The sequence below is a fragment of the Parambassis ranga genome, chromosome 22, assembly GCF_900634625.1.
Source record: "Parambassis ranga chromosome 22, fParRan2.1, whole genome shotgun sequence".
Taxonomy (NCBI): domain Eukaryota; kingdom Metazoa; phylum Chordata; class Actinopteri; family Ambassidae; genus Parambassis; species Parambassis ranga.
Genome location: NC_041042.1, coordinates 11,932,003 through 11,957,608, shown reverse-complemented (window position 1 = coordinate 11,957,608; position 25,606 = coordinate 11,932,003). Strand labels below are relative to the sequence as shown.

Below are 25,606 nucleotides of genomic sequence, written 5' to 3'. Positions count from 1 at the left end.
GTTATTTATTTTCTTTAATTCGACTTCACTTTATCATTTTATAGAGAAAATAAACAAACAGAAAAATAAATAAATCCATAAATAAATATGAAAATACATTTATCTCATGGTTGGAAGCTGGTGTATTCTGGAAATACAGACACATCAGGCGTGGTAAATGTTTTATTTACATTTTTGTACAAGTTACACGTTTTGTCATGAAAAAAACAAGTGTGTTCAGTCCTTCTTGGTGAGACACAACCACCGTTGTGGCACTTCGTATGTGCTCCTGTCCTCTGTGTCATCATAGGGAATATGCCACGAGTCTCCTGAAGTCTGAACGATGGTGTCGTAGCTTGGAATACTCTGTAAACACACATACGCAGTTAATTTGTATGCTTCTTTCTTCCATCTTTTCATTTTGTGCCCTCCTTCCTCACCTGAAATCGGACTTTCCTGCCTGCTGCGACCCATCCATCCACTACCAGCTGATGGCCCCTCTGCCATTTGAAGAAGAGCCGTCTGGCGGCTCCGTCTGGCAGGCAGGCCTTATGGTCCCTCATTAGGTCCCGGCTCACAAACAGACAGTGGTTCCCAGAATGCAATGTGGCATACAACAAAAAGGGGTCATCCTCTGAACTGAGACACAAACAAGCAGGCAGGTTTAAGGTTAAAAAATCTGAAAAATCATCTGAACTAATTGAAGCTTACTCCATACTATTATTTTTTTTATCCAATGCTTACATATTATCAGTAAAAAAGCAGTGGGCTTTCTGCTGGATAAGGTTCATGTTCTGCTTCTGCCAGGATTTGGAGGGCCGCAGCATGTGTTTCCTTCCCAGCACCAGTATAGTCAGTCCCTGACGCTGAAGCTCTGACACCACCGCCAACAGCTGAAACACACACACATACACCTCAATACCCTTTGATCCAAACACATAACCACATCTTAGGACACATGAGAAAACAAGCTTTAGGACGGGGTTTCACATACTTTGCATCTACTGCTACAGCAGGTGTGTGAATATCGTAAAACCTACCGTACAAGTTTTAAAAAGATAAACAGTATAAATTACAAAGGTGAATCAGAATAAGCCTTGTAAGCTGGGTACACAGGATATGTCAATGGGTGCACACATCTTCTCATATGAGAAATAACAACAGTCTATGAATTGACCTTTTTGACATAAAGTCAGGACAAGATCTGCTGCGTTTTCTTTTAACAAAACAGTAAGTAAGTAAGTTTGTGAAGCATGAAAATGCTTCTAATTAAAATACTTTTACATTGTCTCCTTCTAAATTTCAACAGGTACATTCATATTTCAGCAGATGTCTGATTCATGCATTTGAATAAAAGGCTCTGTCCTGATGTAAATTCCTATGTCATTTGCATTAATTTTCATAATTTATTTAGCTTTCCCACAAAGAAGATGAATAGATAGGGAAATAGGTTTATCTGTCTGTACTTTCCTCTGTCTGGCAGCTACATAATACCAGAGAAAGATGTGATGTATTGTGGGCAGAGATAGAATGTAAGTTGTTACACAGACACACATTCTGATAGATATATGTGGGCAGGCAGACAAGTGGGCATGGTTGTTAAAATAGGGTGCTGGCCAGTTGAAAAGGCATCTCCTACCCACATCTATTGTTCACACAGAGACACGCGCTGCAGAGTTAGTCATTTTGTAACCTGCGAAAAAAAGCCCCTGCTTCAGACGGCGTACGATATGTAGGACGAAACCCCTAAAATCTAGACTGTAAAACAGTGAGTGAGTGTGTGCAGAACGAGCACAGACGCGCGGGGCAGATGCTGCAAATACACTGAGCTCAACTCTTTCATTTGATATTTTCTTACCGTTTCTGACTGCTTGCTTTTGTCATTGTTGACATTTGCTACATTGAGCCCATCAACAACCACATCAAAAGCTGGCTTCCTCTGCACAAACACCTTGAACCGCTGCAACTCCTAAACAGACAAAATTAGAGTGACACACAAGACATATTAGAGATATGCAGAGTGACATTTATACAGTAAGTCAGTGGAGTAGTTATGGGAAAGTCTGCACCGCTCTCCAATAACAACGCTGAGGCTTTGTTCCTGGAGTCGAGGAGCGTATCTGAACTCCACCTGCGAGCCCACTTGCCTGATGGTTCTCTCACTGACTGATCACAGTTCGGCTAGTAATAAATCAACCTGGCCTTTCCTTCTCAGTGGTGAGATGGCACGGAGCCAGCTGGCAGCACAACTAACAGTGTGCTGAGAACTTGGTGTTCTCAAAGTTTAGCAAATTTTTATAGCTTATGAACCACATGCTTTATAAAACTGGGAAATATTTGTTTTTGTTGTGGGACAAAACTTGCACATATAACAATAGATATACATTCCAATACGTATTCTAATGTTCTTTAAAGAGGAAACAGTCTTTTACAGAGAACTTACTCGGAAGTCTTGTTCTATAAAGCTGCTCTGAAGCTTAGAAAAGTGCTTTCACTTTTAAATAGCAGCAATATGGAAATAGCCTGCTGTGAATTCCCCTGGACGTGAGACTTGACTACACAGTGTCATAAACAGAAAACTTAAAAATGTGAAAAAAGATGCAATTTTCTGAAGGAACTGTAATCTAGATAGAACAGCTGGAGGTCTCTGTTGATGCTGACTAATCTGTTCAGAATGTTTAAGAACACACACACACACACACACACTAGTTACATCTGCAACAACATCCAGGGAACTTTTCTAAATGTTCAAAGGTGAATTTGATTATTCAAACAGGTTATGGGAGGATGCAGATGTGAGAAGAGGAGAGCTGTTCCCAGGTAGTTATGGTGACAAGTTAAATAAAATACACTTATACAAAAATAAGAAAGTTAAAAAAGGAAAGAGACAGGGAGAGAAAGGAAGAGACACAAAGTCCAGTATAATTATCCAGGGACTTTCCAGAGCTGATATGTGAAACCAGCTCATTGTGCTGCACTGGATTATATGACTGTGTAAAACACACACACACACATTTGTACTTGTATGCATAAGCTTACAATACTACTTAAGCACCCTTATAACACAAAGCACAATAACACACTGTAAACATATCTAAGAATGTTACCACTGAACTATATAGCATGCAAAAATCATTATCATTCTAATGCTGCTTTTAAAGAATTCTTGTTGTCTGTCCAAAACACTTATCCTCAGTTATGCGTTAACCTTCATATTTTAATACATTTTAGATTCTGATCTCCTATAACACCACCCTAATGTTTTCTAAATCATAGAACAAGGTAGAACAGAATGTGCTTAGTGAACTGAAATCAGTTAAATCAGACAAGCTGAGAATGTCTGATGCTGTTTTTGTATCTGAAGCTTGTACAGTAACTGTGTTATATTAGAACACAACAGAAAAAGCACAGCTGGTTTTATCTCTGTCTGTACATCTGCAAGATTGCACTACACAGAAGGACACCTCCCCTTCACACTGATGACTTTCTGCCCTTCCTTCCTCTCTGACTCTGTGTCCTCACTGTTGTCTGAGGCACTCTGTTTGCCCTCAAAATTAATTGCCTTAAATGAAGAATTAATACAAGTCTGTGTGCCTTCCTCTGTCTGCTCAGCAGGAGGTAGTTCTGGTCCAGATTCACAAGCTGGAAACCCCCTTTAATTTAACTAACTATTCCACTGACAAACTCAGACTATCGAAAAACACATGCAAAACTGACCTACATACAGGCGATGCCGCCAAATTCTTCTGCTTCAGGTGAATAACGCTGTTTTGAGTTGGTTCTACTGCTTTATAAAAACACGCAGCCAGTACATTCAAAACCTATTAAAATATATCTCAGCTCCACACAGACAGCACACGTAAGTATGAAAGATAACGTAATGACTTCCTTTCACTTTGAATGAAACAGGTATTAAAATACTCATTTTGCTGCACTGCTGTCTATCAAACAGGACGTATGAGGCTTATTATTATTGTGACTTGGTCTAATTAATAATTAATTAATTAATTAATTAATTAAAGTCAAGAGAAATGGACCATTTAAAGTCGATTTCCTTTTATTTATCTAGACAATTATAGCAGCTGTTGGACCAGCTACAAGCCAAGTTTAACAGCCTGATGCTGCATGTGTACCAATGACGCCACCTAGCAGATGTTAGCCAAAAAGCTACCCTGTTTTAGACGAGAAGTGTGGTTTTAGAAATTATTTTTTACAAGCTTGGCACATGTTATTGTCTCACAACACTGCATTTCTGATGTGTAAATCATTTTTTTACATTTTTAAAATGTCCCTGTTTGTGTGTGTGTGTGTGTGTGTGTGTATACCTCTGGAGTGGTCTTGTTAAAAACATCTTGGCCCTGAATGATGTCAGCCATCACTCTGTCTTTCAGCTGTTGATACTCCTCAGCAGTGAGCTGGATGGACTCCAAATCAGAACCACAGCACCTACACACACCCCTAAACACATGTAAGCAGTGTATACAGTGAATGACACATTGACACGTGTGCAAATAGAATGCAGAATTTTGCATACAGATGGAAACAAAAACTACTACTAGGTACTACTTAGGGGTGATGCTTGTCCAGCTTCCTGTCCATTTCTGTTCTGTGCGACTGAAGACAGGAAGAGATGGAGAACAGAAATATGAGAGGGTGGAGTGAAAAAATACATTCCAAGTAAAGAATCAGTTTATGAGTTAAAATACCTCTCAAACCAGGTCTTGATGGTGCTGGCGAGGCTGAGCTGTGGGTAGATTTGGTTGTTCCTCATGTCCATAAGAATTCCCAGTAGCCTCTCCTGCTGTTCAGTCTGAGATATTCCCGCCCCTTCTTTTCCCCTCATCTTACTTGCTCCCTTAAAAAGATATTCCCAGGTCTCCTGGAGTGGGCTTAGTTCATTTTGTATTAATTCATCATAAAGAGCCCAAGCAGTGGTGTTGTCACTGTGTAACACTGCTGCTGCGATTACATTGCCATAGTTGCGTGGTGATGGGGTTAAGACCTATAGCACAACAGAAAAATCAAATAATGGTGGATAAAGTCAGTTCACTATCTCCACTCTAAGTCTTGACCTGAACAAATAGCTGCTCACCTTCTTAACCTCGTGCAGGATGCCGATAGCCTCCCTCCACCTCGCTGTCCGGCTAAAGGACTTGATAAACAGGGAGGAGGCTCCTGTGTCCAGAGTGGGGAAATTTGCCCGCATGATATCGTATACATCAAACACCTCTGAGTCATGGCCGCCCCTTACACACAGCGTCAAATACCGTAGCAACAGCTCATAGGACAGTGTGCCTGTCTCCATGGCTACAAATGTCAGCAAGGACCTGAAAAGAAAAGTGAATGTATTTACCTGAATAGGATTTACAGACACACACTGTGTGAGTAATTCACCTTTTTCTAAAGAAAATTGGACCGCTATCAAGTGTAATTACAGACAGATAGCATCCGCCTCTTACTTTGCAATATCCAGCTGTGCACCACAGGTAAAAAGTGAGCCCATCATCTGGATGTCAAAACGAGGTGAATTCCCCTGACTCTCCTTCAGTTTCTTCCATTCAGCAGCAGAGAGCGGCCGATCAGGAGGCTGCATCTTTTCTGTGAACGCCATCCATATTTTAGTGCGGAGGGCTTGAACAAAAATATATTCTAATGTAGACGTAAGATACAAACAGATTCCAAAGATTCTTGTTAGTTACCTGCCCTCCTAGTTGCCCTCTGTTCAGGCCCCTCCTCATCCTGCTCCTCTTCCTCAGCGACAAGAGATGATTTCCTCCTTAACATTTCTGCCGTTCTTTTTGCTGTCCCAGCAGCAAACACAGATTTGAGGAAGGAAGGCCTCTGCTGAAGAGCAGAGCTCATACCTCTTGGATCCATTTCATCCTCTTGCCGTCTGATGGAGTTGTTTTTTATTCTAACAGGTTTAACCGACTGTACACGGTTTCGTCTGTCTACCTCCCTGCCACCCAGCTTGGGGTCTCTGGTGCAGAAAAAGCGTGCTGAGGGAAGCAGCTGTGACTGAGTCATTATTGTAAAAGACTTAAAGGACTTAAGGTATATTCTGACATTTAATATCAAGGTGGAGCCCATTGGTAGGACTTTTATTCTCATAGGCTTTAAAATAATCCTTTAGAGATAGAACTACAAAAAAATAAAACACTTACTTCCCAAACAAGCTAACCACAAAACTGACACATACTGTTAGCTACAGTGATCAATGACGAGGTAAACAGACTAGCCAGCTAACCTTTCTGTTTCTAAATAGCAATATATGACTAACTACCACGTGCTCGTAACAGCGCTGTAACTATAAATACACAATAATAAACGCGACTCACAAAACCGCTGAATGTGCCGTTCAGATAACGTAGAATATGTACAGCTACAAAACTTTATGGCTAAACACAACTGCAGAAAGGCATGACACGAGTCGCACACAGTGACGTCATCAATGTCAGACAACATTAGTAGGGTGTCAAGATTTTTCAAAACAAAGGCGCATAATTTATCATTAAAGAGGGGATATACACTTTTCACGTTGTCACCACCCGAGCAATGGACATGCCACCACAAACCTGGAGACTGTACATTAACTATGAAACAATGGGCGACACAGTTAGCAAATGTCAGGACTAATGTTTCATTTTAAATTCACTTACAAGCGATCTGTGTGCTCTTCCGCTAGCTTTACTAAGTAAAGATAAGTCCGCTTTAGTGATAATAATGATGATAATAATAATAATAATATGACGATGATGTTGAATTTGATATTGTAATAGTGCCACCGTGTGGCCATTTGCATGCCTTCACGTATATAATACTTTCACATTTTCTTCTCCATCCTCTCGAATAGACATGTTTCTAATACCCTGTTGCTAAGCAGGCTAATCTGCTTCATGTTACAACTATATCAACATGCTTACAGCAATCACACTACAACCACCATCAGAAACATTTCCTTTCATGAGTTCACACGTACACAGGAGTGGTGGTCCTGTGTGTTTGTAGGTTATCATAGACCGTATATGTTATTATATACCGCCTGTAGTTCACAGTCCATACCAGGAGGTGGGGGTAATGCTAGTTAAGCTGCCAATCACTGCCATTAAATATGAGAAGAAGAAAGGAACGTTCGCGCAATTTCTACGTACGCGTTCACGAAGGAATCCTGTGATCTATGCGTCAGCTGTCAAACCGAACACACGCATACTACAGCGCTGCCTCTGTGCACGGTTTGTTTGGACAACGGATGAATCTGAAATTCAACAGGGGCCCGGAACATTTAAAGTGTGATGACTACAACATTACTTTTATTAAACCGGACCAAAGTGACTCAAGGATAGAGAAATGGTTTGACGTGTTACTTAGAGGAGGAGAAAAGGTTTTAGTATGTGCTATCCTTGTACCTCTCCAGCCGGTGTCATTAGCTTGGTCAGCTAGCTAGCAGGCTACATATCTGATGTAAAGACAGCTGCGCTCAAGAAAATGCGGAAGCTTCTCTGGAGGTATTCAGTTTTGGCATTTTAGTTTTAGCTTTTTTTTTAATATGAACCCTGGTGATAGGTGTTGTGAAGCAGCGATGTGTTCGTTAAGGTGAAGTGACTCAGGAGAAAAGATATCAGATGCTCTGATAGTTATGAGCAGTTTCAACATAACAACCACGACCTCCACGTTTAGCTCTTCTCTGAGGACTGATAGTAAAGGGTCATCGGTCAGTATTGACGCCACCAACAACAACAAGGAGTGGGCTTTAGGAGGCGATGTATTTTCGTGCTGTCACGAGATGAGTTTCTTGGACGATACGATGCAGGCAGGGATGTCCTCGGTCCAGCCGGGACTAGACGGACAGCCTCCGCTTTTACACGTCAGAAACCATAGCGCCCAGGCCGGGTTGTTGTTAGACCTGAACTCCCCTGGGTCCTACCTCGACAGCAGCTCTGTGGAGTACAACGGTAATGATGGGAACAACGCTGGTCCGCTGTTCGAGAGGAGGAAGAGGTCCAGGTCCAACAGCTCCAGACACCGATTTAGCGAAGTGGTCACGGAACTTGGTCCGGAGGAGGTGCGCTGGTTTTACAAGGAGGACAAGAAAACTTGGAAGCCCTTTGTTGGGCACGACTCACTTAATATTGAGCTGATGTTTAGGAAATACTGCGAGCTGAACCCTGGCGCAACAGACTCTCAAGTTAGCGGAGGAGAAGAGGAGAGCAGAGGGCTGAACGGTGCGGTGCCGGTGGAGACGCGGACCAGCAGTGTGCACGGAGGCCGGTCTTCGCTGGATGCATCCACGGTGTCCTCCGAGGAGAGGGATCCTGACAGTATTGAAATCAACGTAGAGGCAGTGTGTGTTCGAGGAGGCCTCTATGAGGTTGATGTTAAGGAGAAGGAATGCAACCCTGTCTACTGGAAGCGTAAGTATTATCACCGTAAAATGTTTCTTCTACATTAGTCGATTTCAAGTCCAAGGTGCACCACGAAGCTCTGTTCATATTACCACACAATTTATTCTACAAACAGCACCCGCGATTCTTAATTCACAGCCAGCAACATCTACCTATCTGTCCCTATATAACTAATATGTGATTATTTAGATTTGCTCAGTCCTGCATTGTTTTGTCATTTTTTAGGTTGATTAATTATCTGGTCTTTTGAGAAGAGCCTATGGTGTCAGCCTGTTGGGCTCAGCTGATCTGTACTAACTAATTTATGGATATTTCGTGGAAAAAGAAGGGAACAAATGAAGGCAGTCACTGTAGAGCCTGGGAAAACCTGACCCCAATCAAAGGGGTTTGTGGGCTGCTCTGTGTTTTTAAAGCTAATGTCAAGTGACATTTAGAGATACAGTTACTTTCCTGAATGTTCATGCTGTGAATGTAATCCCTTTGTACTCCGACTCTCACTATACTGTTTCAACCCATCTGAATCTTGAGAGAAAGAAGCCTGTACATGTAATGTAAGATATAGATTCACTACAATCCAAGAAGCAAACACTGAAATATTTTTAAAGTAAAAACAAATAAAATAAAAGTTCAAAGTGTGAAAAAGGTCACGTTTTGGGTCACGAGAACTCAAAACATCTTGTTAATCATGAACTACAAGCTTATCTTTTCTATCCAGACCTGTGCTACTTTAACAAATGAGTAAATATTATCTACTGTGAGTCTGTGATTGGATTGGTTTTCTGGTTTTGACCATGTTAGCCTTTGTGTTATAGTTGGTCACTCTGTAAATGAAAGTACAGTGATGTGTTTCCAGATCCTTACTTTGTGCCTAAATTGTGCCTAAGCTAAGATCAGCTACTCTTATTCACCGCCAGAGAATCAGTTAATAATTTCACTTAAGACTGTAATGAAACCTGGCCTCACTCCTTTTACCACTGAGACTTGGCCCTCCTAGATTTGTTGAGTTAAATGGAAATCAGTTTGCGTCATCTGAAACACATTCTTGAAATAGTCACTCTGTAATAAGTGGCTGCAGACAGAGTTCTGTTTTTGCATAGTAAAATAAACCTCCAAAATATCCCTTCATTATTATTCTATTGTCTCTCCTAACAGAGCAAGATCATATTCCTGTAATGAGAGGCCAGTGGTTCATTGATGGCACCTGGCTCCCATTGGAAGAGGAGGAGAGTGACCTGATCGAGCGGGAGCACCTCAACCATTTCCGAGGGCAACAGATGCAGGACACCTTTGAGACGGATTTAGTGGTCAAGACCGTTGATAGCAAAGATGGTGAGCACTGGGGAAAGGGATGGGTGCAAATGATTTAATTTTAGTGCATTCAAAGTTTCTAAATGCAGAAAGCCTACAGCTGGATCAGCTCTTTGAACAACACAGCCGCGAAGTGTCAATTCTTGCAACTAACGTGTTTAAACAGTAGTAGAGTCAGCAGGTTCCAGGCTGATGTCATGTTGTCTGTGTAAGATGAAATGCTCCCATAGGCATTGTTAGTTATAAATTTCATTAAAATGTAAGTCAGGCAGAAAAGTGACTATGAAGCCAGATGAAAAGCATTGTGAGTCATAAATATAGAATGATGAGACAGTGCTGCGTGCTGTATTATCGATGCACAGTCAAAGAAAAATGAATGGGGGCAGCAGGTGCCTCCGTTCGTGTGTGTAGGTTTTTTGTCATGTCATCCTTTAATTGTAAAGCAGGTGCAGCTCGAACATTTGGCGTATCCCTCCCTTAGAGCTGGCTCAGACGAAATGTAGCAGGCTTTAGCTGTGAAAGGCAATAAGAAAGAGGCTCTTTGATTCAGCAGTCTCCTGAAGGCAGCCAGATCTACAGGACCTTCACTGGTGATGAATGTGTGGGTGTGTGAATGTGGCAGATAAATAGAGCAAAGTAGAGAGAAAAACATGCAGCAACTGTTAAAGGCAGTGAAAAATATTTTGTTTTAAACCTCATCCACGGCAATCTTGGAGCGTAAATACTGCAATTAGCGATCTTAATTACTCTTCCTCTAGCCCTGACTTTTCTAAAACAAGCTGCTTAATGACTTACTGTTAAATAGCTATTACTCAAACTAAAACCTCAGTCAGACTGTGAACAGGCCACTTGTGTACAAATCCGCCTGGCTTTTGCATGCTTTTGTTTGCGTTAGGTCCTGCCTATCCTCAGGTCTGTACGCTGTATCATAGCACGCTATGATGCTGTCTCCCTCCTTTCACGGGCCAATAAATAAAGCCATCAGCACAGCAGAGGACAGTGATTATAGTAGGTTGTGTCACTCACTTGCATTCTCACCGTTTGTTGTGTGAACAATTGCAATGACCAGCAATTTCCTCCAACCGAAGTGTAAAGTCACTCATGATGCACAAGCATTTCATGGGCAATAAAACTTGTAGATATACAGGGACGTGGGCACAAAGCCACAGAGGGAACATCGCCAGATTATCAGCATTGTGTCTGCAGTAGTGCACAAATTGGCACAAATTGTGACACTTCCATTGCACACCACACAGATCATATGACCTTAACTTGTTAAGTGGGTGAGTTTTATTACTGAAATGGGTAATGGTACAGTATAATTGTTCTCACCTTTAGTAGTATGTTATTAAAACCCAACTTTCACTTTCACTAAAGGCAGTCTTTACAGGAGAGTATTTATCCCTCCTCTGAAGAATAAATAAATAAAATAAATTGAGTGCGTTACATGTACTGCAGAACATACATTCTCCTCTGCTATCTCTCCCTTATCACCGTCTACCGCTGCTCTCTACTCTCTACTCTTCTCCTTTTGCCGCAGTAGCTAGCTGAGACTAAAGGTTAGTGAAGCAGAAGACATGGTATGCATACCAGTGTGCTATGCAGGCATAACACTGTCATGTGGGACCACAGCAGTAGTTAGGTAGAATGTGGAAGCATGTCCTATATTTGCTCAAGCTTTGTGGGTAGTAAACATGCAACTACAAAAACACATCAACAGTCATATTTTAAAATCAAATGAAAAATAGAGCAGTAATATCTGGACTGTTTAAAACTTCCCTTAAAAGTACCTGCTGCATTGCAATTTAATATCATCAGAGAAGCTGCAAAAGCACGAAACTCAAATAGGACACAAGGAATCCCAGTTGATTGATTGTATAAACTAACCTTTCTGTTTTTTGATCAGTAAATTAATTTTCTGACATGATCAGGTTTGTGTCACTTTTTAAAGTGTTTTTTTTGTGATTTTCTTTAAGCAGAAAAAGACATGTAAATAGAAGAGGATATTCCTCTTCCATGTTAAGCTTTTGTGGTTTGGGTGTGTAGAAAAATAAGCCAATGATAGATACTACAGGGTGTGTCACAGTCTATCTACATAGTTTGAAAGACGTCAAGGAACAAAAAGGCAGCAGGCTGGGAGGCAGTGCCATCTGTCCTCTGCCTGCATTGTATTTAATGTACTTTTGTTTATTTCTCTATGCCACATTCTACTGCATATTTATTTATGCAGCACATTGGACAACACTGTATGATCGATGACTCACACATGCTTAAAAATACACCTTTCAACACCCAACTGGGCACACTTTTTACAGTCATCAGGCGCTAAATAGGCTTATTCAGTATTAGATTATCTAAATGCACTTTGACAATAATGATTGCCACTGGTTTAATCTTCCTTTAGGTTGACCTTGAGTTTTTGTATAAAAGGTGATTAGTACATTAAGACCTCCATATACCTATTCTATGCATATTAGCTATCCCAGTCATTATAAAGAATTTATTGATGAATGCTTCCATCAGTGATGCTTCCAAACAAATTGATTTCCAACACAAACCTGTGCACTCAGCAGGTTCTCTTCTCATCCACAGCCTTTCCTCTCAGCTAAGGAAAACACTGCTGACATTTGCTAGTCTGATGTCTGTGTTATCACGGCTTGAATGATTTACTCAGATCTCTAAACCCCACTGATTTGTTTAACAAATTCTGTGGAGGCCTTTTTAAAAGTCGTGTCATGGCACTTGAACAGATTGAGTAATACGCATTTGGTTAGTTCTTATGTACTAAAATACAAGTATTATTGTAGTAATAATGTTAATCCTGGTAGCATTTATAAAGACATGACAGTTTTTCAGCTCAAGTGAAAATTTTTTTGAAATACTTCATGTTTGTAGTTCCATTATTGCAGCCCTAAGACAGTTGCAGAGTATTAATAATTCAGTAAGTCAAATGAAAAAAATATGTTTTGTTAAATGTTGTACGCAAAGTACCACATGTATAGAAAGAAATGGTGATTAACGGTAGGGCCTGCTAAGTCACATTAAATCCTTGAGGAGATTTAATTCTCTAGACTTCTGTGATGAGATTTTACTAACACTACCTCAGTCATCCAAGGCATAAATCAAACAGCGCTGCACCAGGTCTCTGCAGGAACCAGGACAGACTCTGTTCTGATTGCAGGACACACCACTGCCTCTCCTGTTTGTGGCACTGCTTGATAGATTGGCCTGTTCCAGAGTGATGACAGTGGTAGTCTGTGTGACTGACGCCGTGGTAATGGCCATTACTCACTTTGTCTTGGTTGTTAGTTCTCTCCCACCTGCCCCCTTTCTACCTCCCTTTTCTGTTCAAATGGAGTGGATATCAGACGAGTGGTAAAACTACATGTCACAAGCGCAAACGCTGCCAAGGTACTGTAAAATACCAAGTTTTTGTTTTGTTTGTTTTTTCTGTTATTCTGTATTAGATCTTCTAGCTTGAACCCCCTCCTTATAGATGGGTCTCTGTGCAAGTACATTTTTCTTCTTTTGTGGTTCAGACTTTTGAAATCAAACTTAAAGCTAGACCTAGGCTCAGTTAGAAATGGTTGTATCTAAATGGAGTTAAACTATTTCAACTTTCCATTGCAGCCATAACTGGGCCTAGTTGCTAGAACTTCTCCCTTTGTGCTGTGACCCAGAGTTTGGTAGTGCTGCTGTTACTGTTGTTGCTTTTTGAGGAATCCTTTGTATTAGTCTCCAGGGCAAGACTTCTTAAACCAGTGGATCTGGAATAATTAAACTACTCCTCAAAAAAGCCACCCGCTTTTCTTTATTTTTTATTTTTTTTTATCTCCCTAGCACAATCTTCCACTTTCTCACCCATTGCTTTTTTTCCTCTCATTCCTTCTGGCAGTATGACTGTGTCAGTAATGAACCAACATCACCAGCTCCAGCTTTAAGAGCTATGAACAAAGCTCTCTGTTGAAAGCCAAGCACAATTGCTGAGCCAAACAGAGAAGCCATTGTGGCCCCTTACTATTCTAGCTCTTAACATATTGTGTCAAAGTCCATCACTGTCCTAGTTCAGGGTGTATTGAATAGAGAAAGCTAAGGGTCTGTGTCCTCTTCAGTAGTAAATCCAAGCGTTCATTGACCTAAGCCTAGTGTGCAAAGTAGGCCTCAATGTAGACATGTGATTTCCTTCATTTCTTGTCCTCTCCTTTTTAACATCCCTCATCCAATGTGTTCCCCAGTAGCCTTGTTGTAAGTCCTAGCTCAGTAAAATAGTTGACTGCCAGCTGCCCTGTACCTTCCTTTCCTTCCTTTCTTTGTAAAACAGGGAGTGTTCTCGTACAGCAACACAAGTCCATTGTAATGTCCATGTTTTATTTTGAAATTTTAATTTTATATTTATAAAGCTATCACAGTGGAGAGGTTCAGTAGAGTCTGCTTTGAGTTACACTTCCTGTTTTACACTGAAGTCAAATACAGATGAATCTCAACAGTATAAAGTGGCTTTACCCTATTTTGTGTCACAGTGTGTTGGTCTAATGGCAAGTTCGGCTTATTCTTTCTCCTGTGTCATCACTCCTGGGTGCAAGAGGCATATGAGGAAAGGAAGCCACTTTAAACTGTGTGAGAGTGGATGTTGAAAACTGTTCTTCTTTGAAGAGCTGATTGTTTACCTTTGTCACAGAATAGTATTATTCTAACTAGTGATAGAGGTTAATGTTATTCTCATGACCTTAGAAAAACCAACAGCTTCCCTTTGGTCCCTAGTCTAAATTTTTCTTGTGCCTGTGAATCCCTGTTAAAAAACTCTTCTTTGACCAGACTCTGCATGTGCTTGACTTTCTGAGGCACTCATTCATTTCACACTGGTTGCACTCTTAGTGATCAGTTTTCCTCTAAGGTGCAATAAGTGCTTTGCCTCTTATTACCCACCAGTCATGCTTGTCTAATGAGAAAATAAGTCTGCCATGCAGCAGAATGCCAGGCCAACTCCACAATGTGAAGGCATAAACACACCTGGTCCATAATTATATATATCCTGTTTTATTCATTTATATAGCTCATATATTGTTTACCCTGTACACTTGCCTGTGTATTATCAAGGAATGTCTTATAAATGCCCCAAAACAGATAAAAAATGTCAAGAAAGGATGTACAGGTCTGACATATGACTTCTTGCTGCTCTGAGCAGTCCTTATTACCAATATATTACCAACTTATACACTTGCATTGTTTTCCATTGTATTGAGAATTATGCAAGCAAATAAACAGTCTGGCCAATTTCTTCAAGTGATTTATCCTGTTTTTTGGGGAGTTTTAATCCCCAGTTTGTTTCGGTGCAGTACAAAGAGCCATGACTGTATACTGGATCAATGCCAGAGTCTTCCAACAGTCTCATCTGAATGAACTTGACTGAACAGGGCATTTAAAGGACATGCAGCAGAGACATAAATAACCAGTTTTATTTATTGCTCTTAGCTTCTGTAGCAAATGGTGTTTTCTCTCTTGACGTGCCTTTGCTCTTACTTGACCTTGTCAGTGCAATACACTTTGAAGCAACATCCTAGATAAAAATTGATCTGAAATTTCTGTTTCTTCCTTCAGTTTTATATGTAAGCAAGGCGACAAGCAAGAGCTGAAATATGCAGCCATGGTGTGATAGTTTGATGTGGTTTTTTTTCTTACTGCAGATCAATGCTCCTGACTGCATTTGATTGAGCTGTTTGAATAGATTGATCCTGAACTCTTGCTGTTTTGTACTTCAATCAAGATTAACTTGGTGTAATTCTTATATCTTCAATCTATCTTCTTACATAAAATCATTTGCAATTACAACCCTGTCTATCAGTTACCCTCACTTGTTTTCCCCAGATTTTTCCCTCCTCTGCCATATTTCCCAAACCCTCTGGTATTGCCCATTTCTGTGCATTCATTCACTTACTCCTCTCTCACTGCTCTCCTGCAGCCATCCACAGTCTGAAGCTGAGCCGGACACATGTGGACTGGCACAGCGTGGATGAGGTCTACCTCTACAGTGATGCCACCACTTCTAAAATTGCACGCACTGTTACCCAGAAACTGGGCTTCTCCAAAGGTCAGTATTTTTATGGTTTCATCATCTTTCCAGATGCCACCTTACTGAGCCAATATTGTTTTTCACCAAACAGTCCAAATTGATCCTAATTGCTGCCCTGTTTCACAAGTTAATACCTATTTCTATAGGTCAGAAATAACATTACTGCGTTTGCAGTGTTCACTTGCTAGTATTAGCCACCATTTGCTAACAGTTACCGGCATTTACACACGGCTGAGGACAGTTCACTCTCTTAACTGGATTAACCCAGAAAATCACTCAGTGTCCATCTGCCATTTCCAGGGGCTAGGTCTGACCAAATGACCCAACTCTACAGGAGTATATGGCAATTGCACTTTGACTTCAGGTCTGATGTTTGATCTGTTCAGATCACTGTAATCTGATCTGCAGACTCTGTGCTCTATGCTACATTTTCATCCCCTTCATGCAGATTAAATTCGGAGGAGCCAGTACTCATTATCTTAATCTCTTTTGACAAACAAATGCTCTGTGAAGGCATACAATATCTTGTTAATGCTGTCCAGACTGTAGCAATGTCCACTGGCTCCTATCACCTTCCGGTATAGCACATGACTGGGCTAGATTATAGTTTCTAAATAAGGACGCACACTCAGCTGTGGAAGCACATTACAGGTGCTGCCACAAACAAAGTCACAGCCGGACTCCTTGTCTCACCTACTAAGCACAACACGTTACCTAAACATATCACACAGCTATTTATAGCCTTCCAGTAAACAGAGTGTGAGTGATTAATTACTTGATGTACAGAAAAGACATGTCAACAGCTCACTACTGTAAATGAAGATTCAATTCTGTCCTCACTCCTCTTTTAGCCTCAAGCAGTGGCACGCGACTCCACCGTGGTTATGTTGAGGAGGCCTCACCTGAGGACAGACCCCCTCAGACTACACACATTGTCTTTGTGGTTCATGGGATTGGACAGAAGATGGACCAGGGGCGCATTATTAAGAACACTGGAATGTGAGTTGCTGTTCTTTAAGGATGATGTTGGTGATTTGATCTTTTCCTTTTTCCTTGTTATTTTGTATCTGTGTTGCAGGTATTAAGTATAGTAATGTATTGCTTCTATTTGCTTGCTCTCTTCCTGGCCTCTTGCCTAAGCTCACATGACATGCTGTAGTTTTTTTTAAGATGCAAGGTATCAGATATCGACCTGTCTGGCAGGTTGCTGTGTTTCCAAAGAACTTTTTTGTTATTTTGTTATTATCAATCAATTAACTCATGTGTTGATAGATTTTTCCTGATTTGTTCACCTAAACACAATCAGCTTAATACAGGAGAATAGTCTACCTGGAGGCTCTCAACATTGTTCTTACTCCTACTTTATTCTTTGTATTGTTAATGTGTTAAAGTAAAAAAGGAAAATGCAGTGCAATAGAAACAAAATAAAACAGAAATAGGAATATATTCATGCAACAAAATAATCTTAGCTACAACACAACAAAAACATAAAGTGGATCAATCTGAATGCTTGTCATAATTTTGAAACACACACCACTTTGCATTCATCTTAATGTAACTCTTGACCGCTTTGAATGGCACAGAAAATCTTTTTATTTAATTAGGTAGTACCAGGTGCCATGGCAACACTGTATTAATCTTATTCCATGCATGTACAGTGCTGTAATATTCCAGGGAACAGTTCAGATTGTATGGACCAGAGCCATGTGTGTCTGTGTGTCACAATGTTAGCTAGCAGTGGGCCATTGTACCAGCTTAGGCCAGCTAAGCAGGTAAAGTAGTACAAGTCAAGCTGCAGAGCGCTCCAAGTCTTACTCCCCTCTCCCTCTGGATTACAACACACATGCTCTTCTCAGCCAAGAGGAAAGATCAACCGGATGTGTCTGCCCTGTTCCTTGTTTTGTGTGTTGTTTTTACATGATCACCTCTGTACAAACCTGCACTGATGGTGAAAACTATGGCTTAGAGTTTTTTTTATGTTCCAAAACAAAAGTGAGACAAGAGTGTTTGAAATGCACTTAGCTAAACATAGGTCAAAGCTCACCGTCTAATTAATTCTAACCTAAAAGCAAGGGAAATGTTGTGGGTGCGGCACAGAATGCTCTGTAATGCAGCACTCAAACCCTTTAAGCATTTAAGTTCCCCCTCCAGACACAGTAGATAGTGCTGTCAAAACCTGCATTAGGTGCCCCTTTCATAGACCAGTCACCTAAAAGCATGTCTCAGCTTCCATTTACTCACATCAACAGCTACATCACTCTCTCTCGCTCTCTCTCTCTTTGTGTATATAGCATTTCCTGCAAGCTAATGCTGCCCCGTATAGGTCTGGTAGCAGTGTGTGTGTCTGTTTTGTTGTACAAGGGAAGCTACTGCATCAGTGAGCAACAGAATAAATGTCATTCTTCTCCATCAACAGTGATTTAACAGAAAAAAAAGAGTACAAACACAGTCTCCCTCATCAGTCTGTAGTGAGGCTGGATATACACAGAGGATGTTACTTATCCTCACAGAATCCGTCATGATAATACATCATATACACACAGTGTGAAGTACAACAGTTGCCTGTGTGAGATGTTGTTTTTTCTATACTCAGTGTTATCATTCCATTTAGGCTGAGGGAGGGTGTGAGGAAGATGGAGGAAAAGCACTTTAAGGAGCACAATGATGAACATGTGGAGTTCCTGCCTGTGGAGTGGCGATCAAAACTCACACTAGATGGAGGTGTGTATTTTTACAGCTTGCTTATGCATGTGCTTATTCTTTATGCTTTATGAACAAGCAGATAACTCTATTGGTATGTCCCTGTAGATACTGTAGACTCAATCACACCAGACAAAGTCAGAGGACTGAGAGACCTTCTCAATAGCAGTGCCATGGATATCATGTACTACAACAGCCCCCTGTATCGCGATGAAGTGAGTGTCATACACATTTTAAAACCTCTCCGGTGCCCTCTACTTCTCTCTAAAACCTCTCGTCTCACTTTCCAGATTACCAAGGGCCTAACACACGAGCTGAACAGGCTGTACACTCTTTTCTGCTCACGTAACCCTGAGTTTGAGGAAAAGGGCGGGAAAGTGTCCGTCGTGTCCCACTCCCTGGGCTGTGTCATCACCTATGACATCATCACAGGATGGGATCCCGTACGCTTCTGTCTACAGGAGCATCACCCTGTAGAGGAGGAACTAGACCTGCGCTGGATGTCCTATGAGGAGAGGCACCTTTTAGATCAGCTGAGGCACACAAGGAATAGGTAGAGCTTGCTAATATAACATTTCATTCATGAATTCAATTTACAAATGTAGTACCAAACCTTGTATTGGCATGCTGTGGCATGCACAATATGTATGTGCTGCTAGTTGCTGATCTTATATTCCTGGTGGAACAGTTTTTTGTGGGCTTGCTGGTCAATCTCTTACCTCATGATCCCACTGCGTATGCGGTGTCATTTATCTTATAGAAAGGAACAGCAGGGATTAGGCCTATTGATATGAGCGGAACGGGTTTATCTTAACATAATAATGAGGATTATACTGATTGTCGAGGTGAGATTTTAGGGCATTCATACTACATTTCAAGACACTGTGCTTGCATTTTCGACAGGTTACGAGAGCTTGAAAATCAGCTTGTTACACTGGAGGCCTCAAAGCCCTCAGCACCACCAGCTCTCAAATTTAAGGTAGGATTGATTATTCCCTCAGTGTATCTTTACAATATGACTCTAAATTCAATGATCATGTGATAAGGAAGTGTAGTGTAAATTATACCTTTTTTTTTTAAACAAAACTAATTCAGCATTTGTTCTTGGAGCATTAAAAAATACTGTCAACACAAGACATCCTTTGGGACAGTCATATCATCTTTGCACCTTTGCCTCTCAGGTAGAGAACTTCTTCTGCATGGGGTCTCCTTTAGCAGTGTTCTTGGCCCTCAGAGGAATCCGCCCCGGTACCAGCTGCCAGCAGGACCACATCTTACCCACCTCCATCTGCAGCAGGCTTTTCAATGTCTTCCATCCCACAGACCCTGTGGTCAGTCTTGTCTAGATTCTAGTCTAGATTTCCCCATCCCATCCAGATGCCCTCTCTCACTCAGTATTTTATGACAATCAAAATTTCCACTGTATGGATTTGACAACTGGAGCCTAACTCAAGTTTCATCACTCTGTTTAGGCCTACAGACTGGAGCCTCTCATCCTCAAACATTACAGCAACATTGCACCTGTTCAGATACATTGGTAAGAATCTTGTAACATGTGACGTTATCTCTTTAGGCATGCATAATGCTTTAAAGAGATACATGCTCCAAGGATTTGTGCTTTGTTTTATTCATCAGGTGTAGCGCCACTAACCCGACACCCTATGAAGAGATTGGGCCTACATTCCTTAACCCAGTCAAAGATCCGACATCTGACACTGAGAGCATCCCCAGCCCGAGTACTTCTCCTGTCCTCCCCCGCAAGCACTATGGAGAGTCCATCACCAGCCTTGGCAAGGCCAGTATACTAGGTAAGGCACCACCATCTATCCTTAAAGAAATGTATTTAATAGTTAGTTATGGAGAGTTGGTCACAAAAGATTTTATAGATAGTTTGAATTAGGTGAGTTTCTCTTATTTGATAACTATATTGTGTCAATACTGCCATCATGTGGTACTACAATGAACTACATTGTCACCCTTGATTTGTCTAGTTTCTAACCCTATTGCAAGTAATGTACCTCTTCTTACATAATCCTTCTCTATAGGAGCGGCCAGCATAGGAAAAGGCATTGGAGGGATCCTTTTCTCTCGATTTTCTCGCTCCAACAGTCAGCCCTCAGTGTCCTTAGGACTGGACAGCGGGGCAAATGCTGAAGAAGAGGAGCAGAAGCGCACAGAAAGCCAGTCAGCATATGGCCTGTCCACCATGGTTCGACCCACCTCACCCACTATTGACACTTCCTGTAAGTTTACACACATGTCCAGCACCAAACAGTATGGTATTAATTGTTTATTTACAGATTTACTTGTCTGTTTCTGTCTTGCAGTGGAGCTGGAACGGCGCATTGACTTCGAGCTTCGCGAGGGTCTGGTGGAGAGCCGCTTTTGGTCGGCAGTGACCTCACACACAGGCTACTGGTGTTCACATGACATAGCCCTCTTCTTGTTGACCTTCATATACAAGCAGAAGTCGACACCCTCTGACACAGCAGAAGATACTCCGGAGCCAGAGTGAGGCAGCACATTTGTTAACACACTTGAATGTTGTCTAATAAAACTGAAGGCACCACAGTGTCTTCAGAAGACTCAGAATTGACTGTTCAGTTGACACAAACTGCTTCAACATACTAATCCTTTATCTCATGATGACCTAGGTCTTTTAACACACGGGAATCATTATCATACTTCATTCCAAGATGTGCATTTTTGTGTCTTTTCATTTACTTTGTACACTGTATGAGTGTAAGAGTGACAGCATAGGACCAGGAGCACTAAAGGAGGTGTACTATTTACCCATGTGACCACAAGCTTCTTATAAACATGAAGTAAGGATCTAAATGTTCATGAGTTCCTCGTTAATTAAGAAACTCATGGACACTGTGTTTGGACCCCTTTGAGACACACTTGCCTGAAATTCAGTCGCTGAGGCTTCAACGTCTGTCTGATCATTTTAACCCTTTCTTTGACACAAAGAACACAAACTTTTTGGTTGCTAAAAAGATTTAGCTAACAAACAGAAGACAATGCCTTTCAAAATCAGCCAAACAATGTTACTGTGTGAACTATAGCTTTAGTTTTTTTATTTAAACACAAAGTAAACATGCCATTAAGGACGATATCCCTTTAATGGTGTTTAGGCAATATGAAGAAAGACATAAAAAATATATATCTATATAAAAACTATTTCTAGTGGGTTTCCTTACAGTGAGTTTTTTTAATACACACATATATTTTATCTAAATTATTTTATTCTTTTATGTTTAGTTTACAGTGACTAATTAGAACAATTTTGGTTTTAATTTTTAGGGACAGAATGTCTTTATAATCCACATGAAGCCTGCTTAACTACAGGCCCATCATCCTCCTTCTTTAATATGTATAGTTATTTTTTTATTTTTACAGTTTATGAATTCAAATCGTGGTCAAAAACAAATCTTGATGATGTCATTTTCAAGACTGGTTTAACCTAAACCCATGCTTCTGTATTGAGGAAAGATTTTTGTGCTCATATGTTTATATTGATATAAAAACTAAATCAGTGCTACTAGATTTATTTTTTCTTAAATAAGAAAGAAATATTTTTCCTAGCTATTTACAGGCTCCTGTGGAAATAAATCTGGATCTCATCTCTGAGAAAATGGGGTTCAAACCTGCGGCCAAAAAAACATTTATGTGTGCAGGTTGTTAGCTGCTCTGTTTTAAAAATGCTAAAGCTAACACACAGGTTGTGAAAACGTTACTGGCCTACGCAAGTAAGAGTAGATTTTTATTGTTAGGCCTTTGTTAAAGATTGCACACAAAATCTCGTTTGCCTTTTTGTGAGCGTTTGACACTCCCCCCTTTTGAGCAGATATATAATGTGTCAGTTTGTCTTTTTATTTGTGTTAACAGGAAGGATGCCTGTGTTTCTTAAAACCTGCACGTGCCAGTCCTTAGGCTGTGTGATTGCCTAATTGACACTATTTATAATTTTTTTTTTCCAAAAACAACTAATGATAAAAGTGAGGCAGAAAGAAGAGAAACTGTATCTTCGCTTTGTCAGAGCATATTTAAAAAAAAACATGCAGAAAGATCTATCAGTTATTGGTATTTCTTCCGAAAATAGTTTTTCTCTTTGCATGGTTTCAAATTCAAATTATGTTGGAATGAAAACAGTGCAGAGTGCCAACACATCTAAGAAACTTTGTTATGACTAGACAGCCACTTTGTGATCATTTGTGAACTTATACTTTCTAATAATTTCATGTTCATTGAGTTACATGTTGACAGACTCGATCACTGTGTCAAACTTTGTCTATCCTGCTTATTATATAATATAGCTTATTATAGTTTCTGTGGTGCAAGTTGCAGCTTTTTGTACCATACAAGAGCTGTTGCAGACTGGTCCACCACTAAAGGAATTAGTTTATTGTCTATGTTATGTGTGCAAAGGCCTACTGACTAAAACCAGGCTGCCTTTATGAGATGAGATGTAACCAGGAAGTAGTACAAAAGCAGGGACAAATAAGGGAGAGTGATGTGAAAGGGTCGTTATATCTGATATAGTGGATACTTGCACATTCATTGGCTATGAATGGCACAGAAGCTGTGTTGAAAAGAGCCCTTTGTTGTTTTAATGTATCTGTTTTTGCCGAGCATGTGTTACGTTGCAGAATTTTTGGCAGAAAGCTGTTTTAACATGTTACTTAGAGCACAAACATGCAGTTAACTTTGAATCCCTTAGCTTTGTTTTAATACAAAACACACCAGTTCCATTGTTGCCTCTACATCTTCAAATCACACTGTGTGGATCAGACACTGCAAATATGTACTGTAAGATTGTGGACAGACCATTGTAACAACAATGCCCCTGCCAGTGTTTCCAAATTGTTTGTGAAGTTTTGCACATTTTCCATTCTGGCATTTTATTGATTCAAGCACAGATTTTCACATGTTCAGTCTACTAGCAAGTTAACTGGAGAGCATTAAAACAATACATTGTAATTTTGACTTTATAATGTACAGCATTTTGAATGACAACAGTATATTTTTTTTCTTGTTAAACGGCACCACAAACATCAGGGAAATGTCTGCTGTTACATGTTTTCTAGATTCACTACTCTTGACACCAGATAGAAGCCATCACCCAGGCACACTTTAACATGTTCACACAAGGACATTGGGTTTAGAAAAGAAAAGGTAAAGGTAAGGTGTGTTTAAGGAAATGTGTTAAACCATTAACACTGTTGCTCTAACTCTGAATGGATGCTTGGAGAGGTGTTTAATGTCTGTCCTTAGAGCTGTGCAATAACCCATGCCTGTAATGGATTCTAACTGCCATCCAAAGCACTGTATTTATTTCCTTTTTATTAAAGCATTTCTTTTGGGATACAATCATCATTTCTGCCTCTGTCATGATTTGCACAAGGGAAATAATTGGAATCTGCTGTCTGGGAGGAGGTGGAAATCACCAGAGGAAGATGCTTCCATTGTTTTTTTTTTTTCCAGACTGATTTTTCTTTTTTTTCCAAGCACAATAGAGCTGGTTGTTCATCTGAAGCTCAGATCAGATTCTTTCCTAGGAGCCCCCCCCCCTAAGGTGAATAACAAAGCAGACTTATAGATCATGAATGGGCTTCATTGTGATCTACAGCTTCCACATGAGTTCCTTGGAGTTTTTAATGCAGTTAAGCAACATCTGCAAAGGCGAGGCAAACAGATGGGACCAGTTAGATCTGAGTTGACTCCATGATAAATTATGGAATAGGCCCTGCTGTTCTGTGTTTGGCCAGAAGAGGTCAGTCATCAATAGATGATGCTGCCACTAAGCACCACTGTGACCATCTGTCCAGTTCCCTTTACCTTATCCCTTTTCCATGTATTGCCCCTCACTGATAGGGCTATTTTGACACGTTATTGCTCTTAAATATAACTGTGATGTATTCATTATTTTTGTAGGTGGGTATACTATAATATACAATCTAAATGTAGAGCCTTTTCCAACCTCTCCTTACCTCCTTGACCTTCTGCTTCCTTTTTCCCTCCCTCACTTCCTCCATCCTCATCCACATCAGCAGCAGCCGAGCCAGCTCCCCTATCTGACTCTCCTGCTCTGCATCTGACTGACTGAAATGTTTACTCTGCAATTAAAACACAGCCTATAAAAGGCAATGGGTCGGCTGCCAGACACTGACGAGGGGGTCAAAACTGCAGGGAGGGAGGTTATAAATCGCTTTGATGCAGAGAGTAGTCTGAAGGCCCAGATTCCTGTGCTGGAGGATTGGAGCTGAGTGAGTTCACCCAGAAGAGAGAGCCAGAAACCCTGATGATTCATGGGTCTTTACTGCAGATCACTTGGAGAGCCTGTATTGTTCTGCCGCTGCCTTTCTCCCAACTTTTCACCACCCCATACTTAGCATCTGTGTTGACTGAAAGCATGTGTCTTAGCCATCATCTGCAGCAGTGAGGACGTGAACAGCAGCTTATAGACATTATCAGCTTCAGTTTTGTGTGATCCCTGTGCATGCTGATGATATATTAGCACACATATTTGTGCAGTGGAAAGAGAAGACTCTGAACATGTGATGCTGACCTTAAACTTATATTATCATAGTAACTCATGCCTAAATAGAGAAACCTTATATGTCTTAAATCTATTAGTGAATCAAAGTAAGCAGTTACCGAATTTCTGTCATTCAGTAAGTCTGAGGTAGACTTACCAGCTACAATAAAATGTTCCTTAAATATATGAGAATTGTCAAAAATTAAAGTTGATGTCTCTATACTTTGGCAGATTTCTGCAGTCATCCAATAGCCCTATAGTCAAGACACACTTGAGAATATAAATGGGCAGATTATAAGGAAACATGTCTGTTCATAAACCTGAAAAAAAAAACAGAATTCCCTGTTATTTTGTGCTGTTATTCCCACAGCTAAATGTCCCTAGATGCTGAGGCAAGGCTCAGCAGCACTATTGCCATAAAAGGCAGCTTGAGGTCGTCACTGCACGTCCATTAACACTGAAACAAACTGCTGAGTTTCTACTGAGTTGCAATTTAGCAAAAATGTTCATGAGATCCAAATCTTTCTTACCTTCATTACACAATTTACAATTTTAAGCAACTAGTTCTTCGCTGAGAAAATGATTTGATATATATATATTTGTACA

At 40.5% G+C, this 25,606-nt stretch overlaps 2 protein-coding genes across 3 annotated transcripts; one reads left to right on the top strand and one right to left on the bottom strand.

The window, feature by feature from the left end:
* Positions 1–147: 147 nt before the first annotated feature.
* prorp (protein only RNase P catalytic subunit) lies at positions 148–6,894 on the bottom strand. Its single transcript, XM_028395470.1, has 10 exons — positions 5,679–6,894; positions 5,439–5,577; positions 5,072–5,306; positions 4,686–4,981; positions 4,546–4,593; positions 4,305–4,437; positions 1,838–1,948; positions 724–872; positions 420–618; positions 148–345 (listed from the first exon to the last, which is right to left on the bottom strand). The coding sequence occupies exons 1-10, from the start codon at positions 6,088–6,090 to the stop codon at positions 217–219; spliced, it is 1,851 nt and encodes a 616-aa protein (XP_028251271.1). The 5' UTR covers positions 6,091–6,894; the 3' UTR covers positions 148–216.
* Positions 6,895–7,144: 250 nt separating this feature from the next.
* On the top strand, positions 7,145–23,838 carry ddhd1a (DDHD domain containing 1a). Of its 2 annotated transcripts, XM_028394857.1 has the most exons (14): positions 7,145–8,390; positions 9,534–9,710; positions 12,999–13,100; positions 15,649–15,777; positions 16,611–16,758; positions 18,371–18,480; positions 18,568–18,674; positions 18,750–19,012; positions 19,363–19,438; positions 19,641–19,790; positions 19,932–19,996; positions 20,095–20,267; positions 20,505–20,702; positions 20,787–23,838. In XM_028394857.1, the coding sequence occupies exons 1-14, from the start codon at positions 7,616–7,618 to the stop codon at positions 20,972–20,974; spliced, it is 2,661 nt and encodes an 886-aa protein (XP_028250658.1). In that variant the 5' UTR covers positions 7,145–7,615; the 3' UTR covers positions 20,975–23,838. The 2 variants fall into 2 exon arrangements, with proteins under 2 accessions (XP_028250658.1, XP_028250659.1); XM_028394858.1 differs by lacking the exon at positions 12,999–13,100.
* Positions 23,839–25,606: the final 1,768 nt, after the last annotated feature.

Coding starts and splice junctions, on each gene's coding strand:
- ddhd1a (XM_028394857.1), top strand. CDS start 7,616: ATGAGCAGTTTCAACATAACAACCACGACCTCCACGTTTAGCTCTTCT. Junction 13,101..15,648: donor CAAGCGCAAACGCTGCCAAG/GTACTGTAAAAT, acceptor GCTCTCCTGCAG/CCATCCACAGTCTGAAGCTG. Junction 19,013..19,362: donor CTGAGGCACACAAGGAATAG/GTAGAGCTTGCT, acceptor CATTTTCGACAG/GTTACGAGAGCTTGAAAATC.
- prorp (XM_028395470.1), bottom strand. CDS start 6,090: ATGAGAATAAAAGTCCTACCAATGGGCTCCACCTTGATATTAAATGTC. Junction 873..1,837: donor AAAGCAAGCAGTCAGAAACG/GTAAGAAAATAT, acceptor TGTGTGTTTCAG/CTGTTGGCGGTGGTGTCAGA. Junction 619..723: donor TGCTTTTTTACTGATAATAT/GTAAGCATTGGA, acceptor TTTGTGTCTCAG/TTCAGAGGATGACCCCTTTT.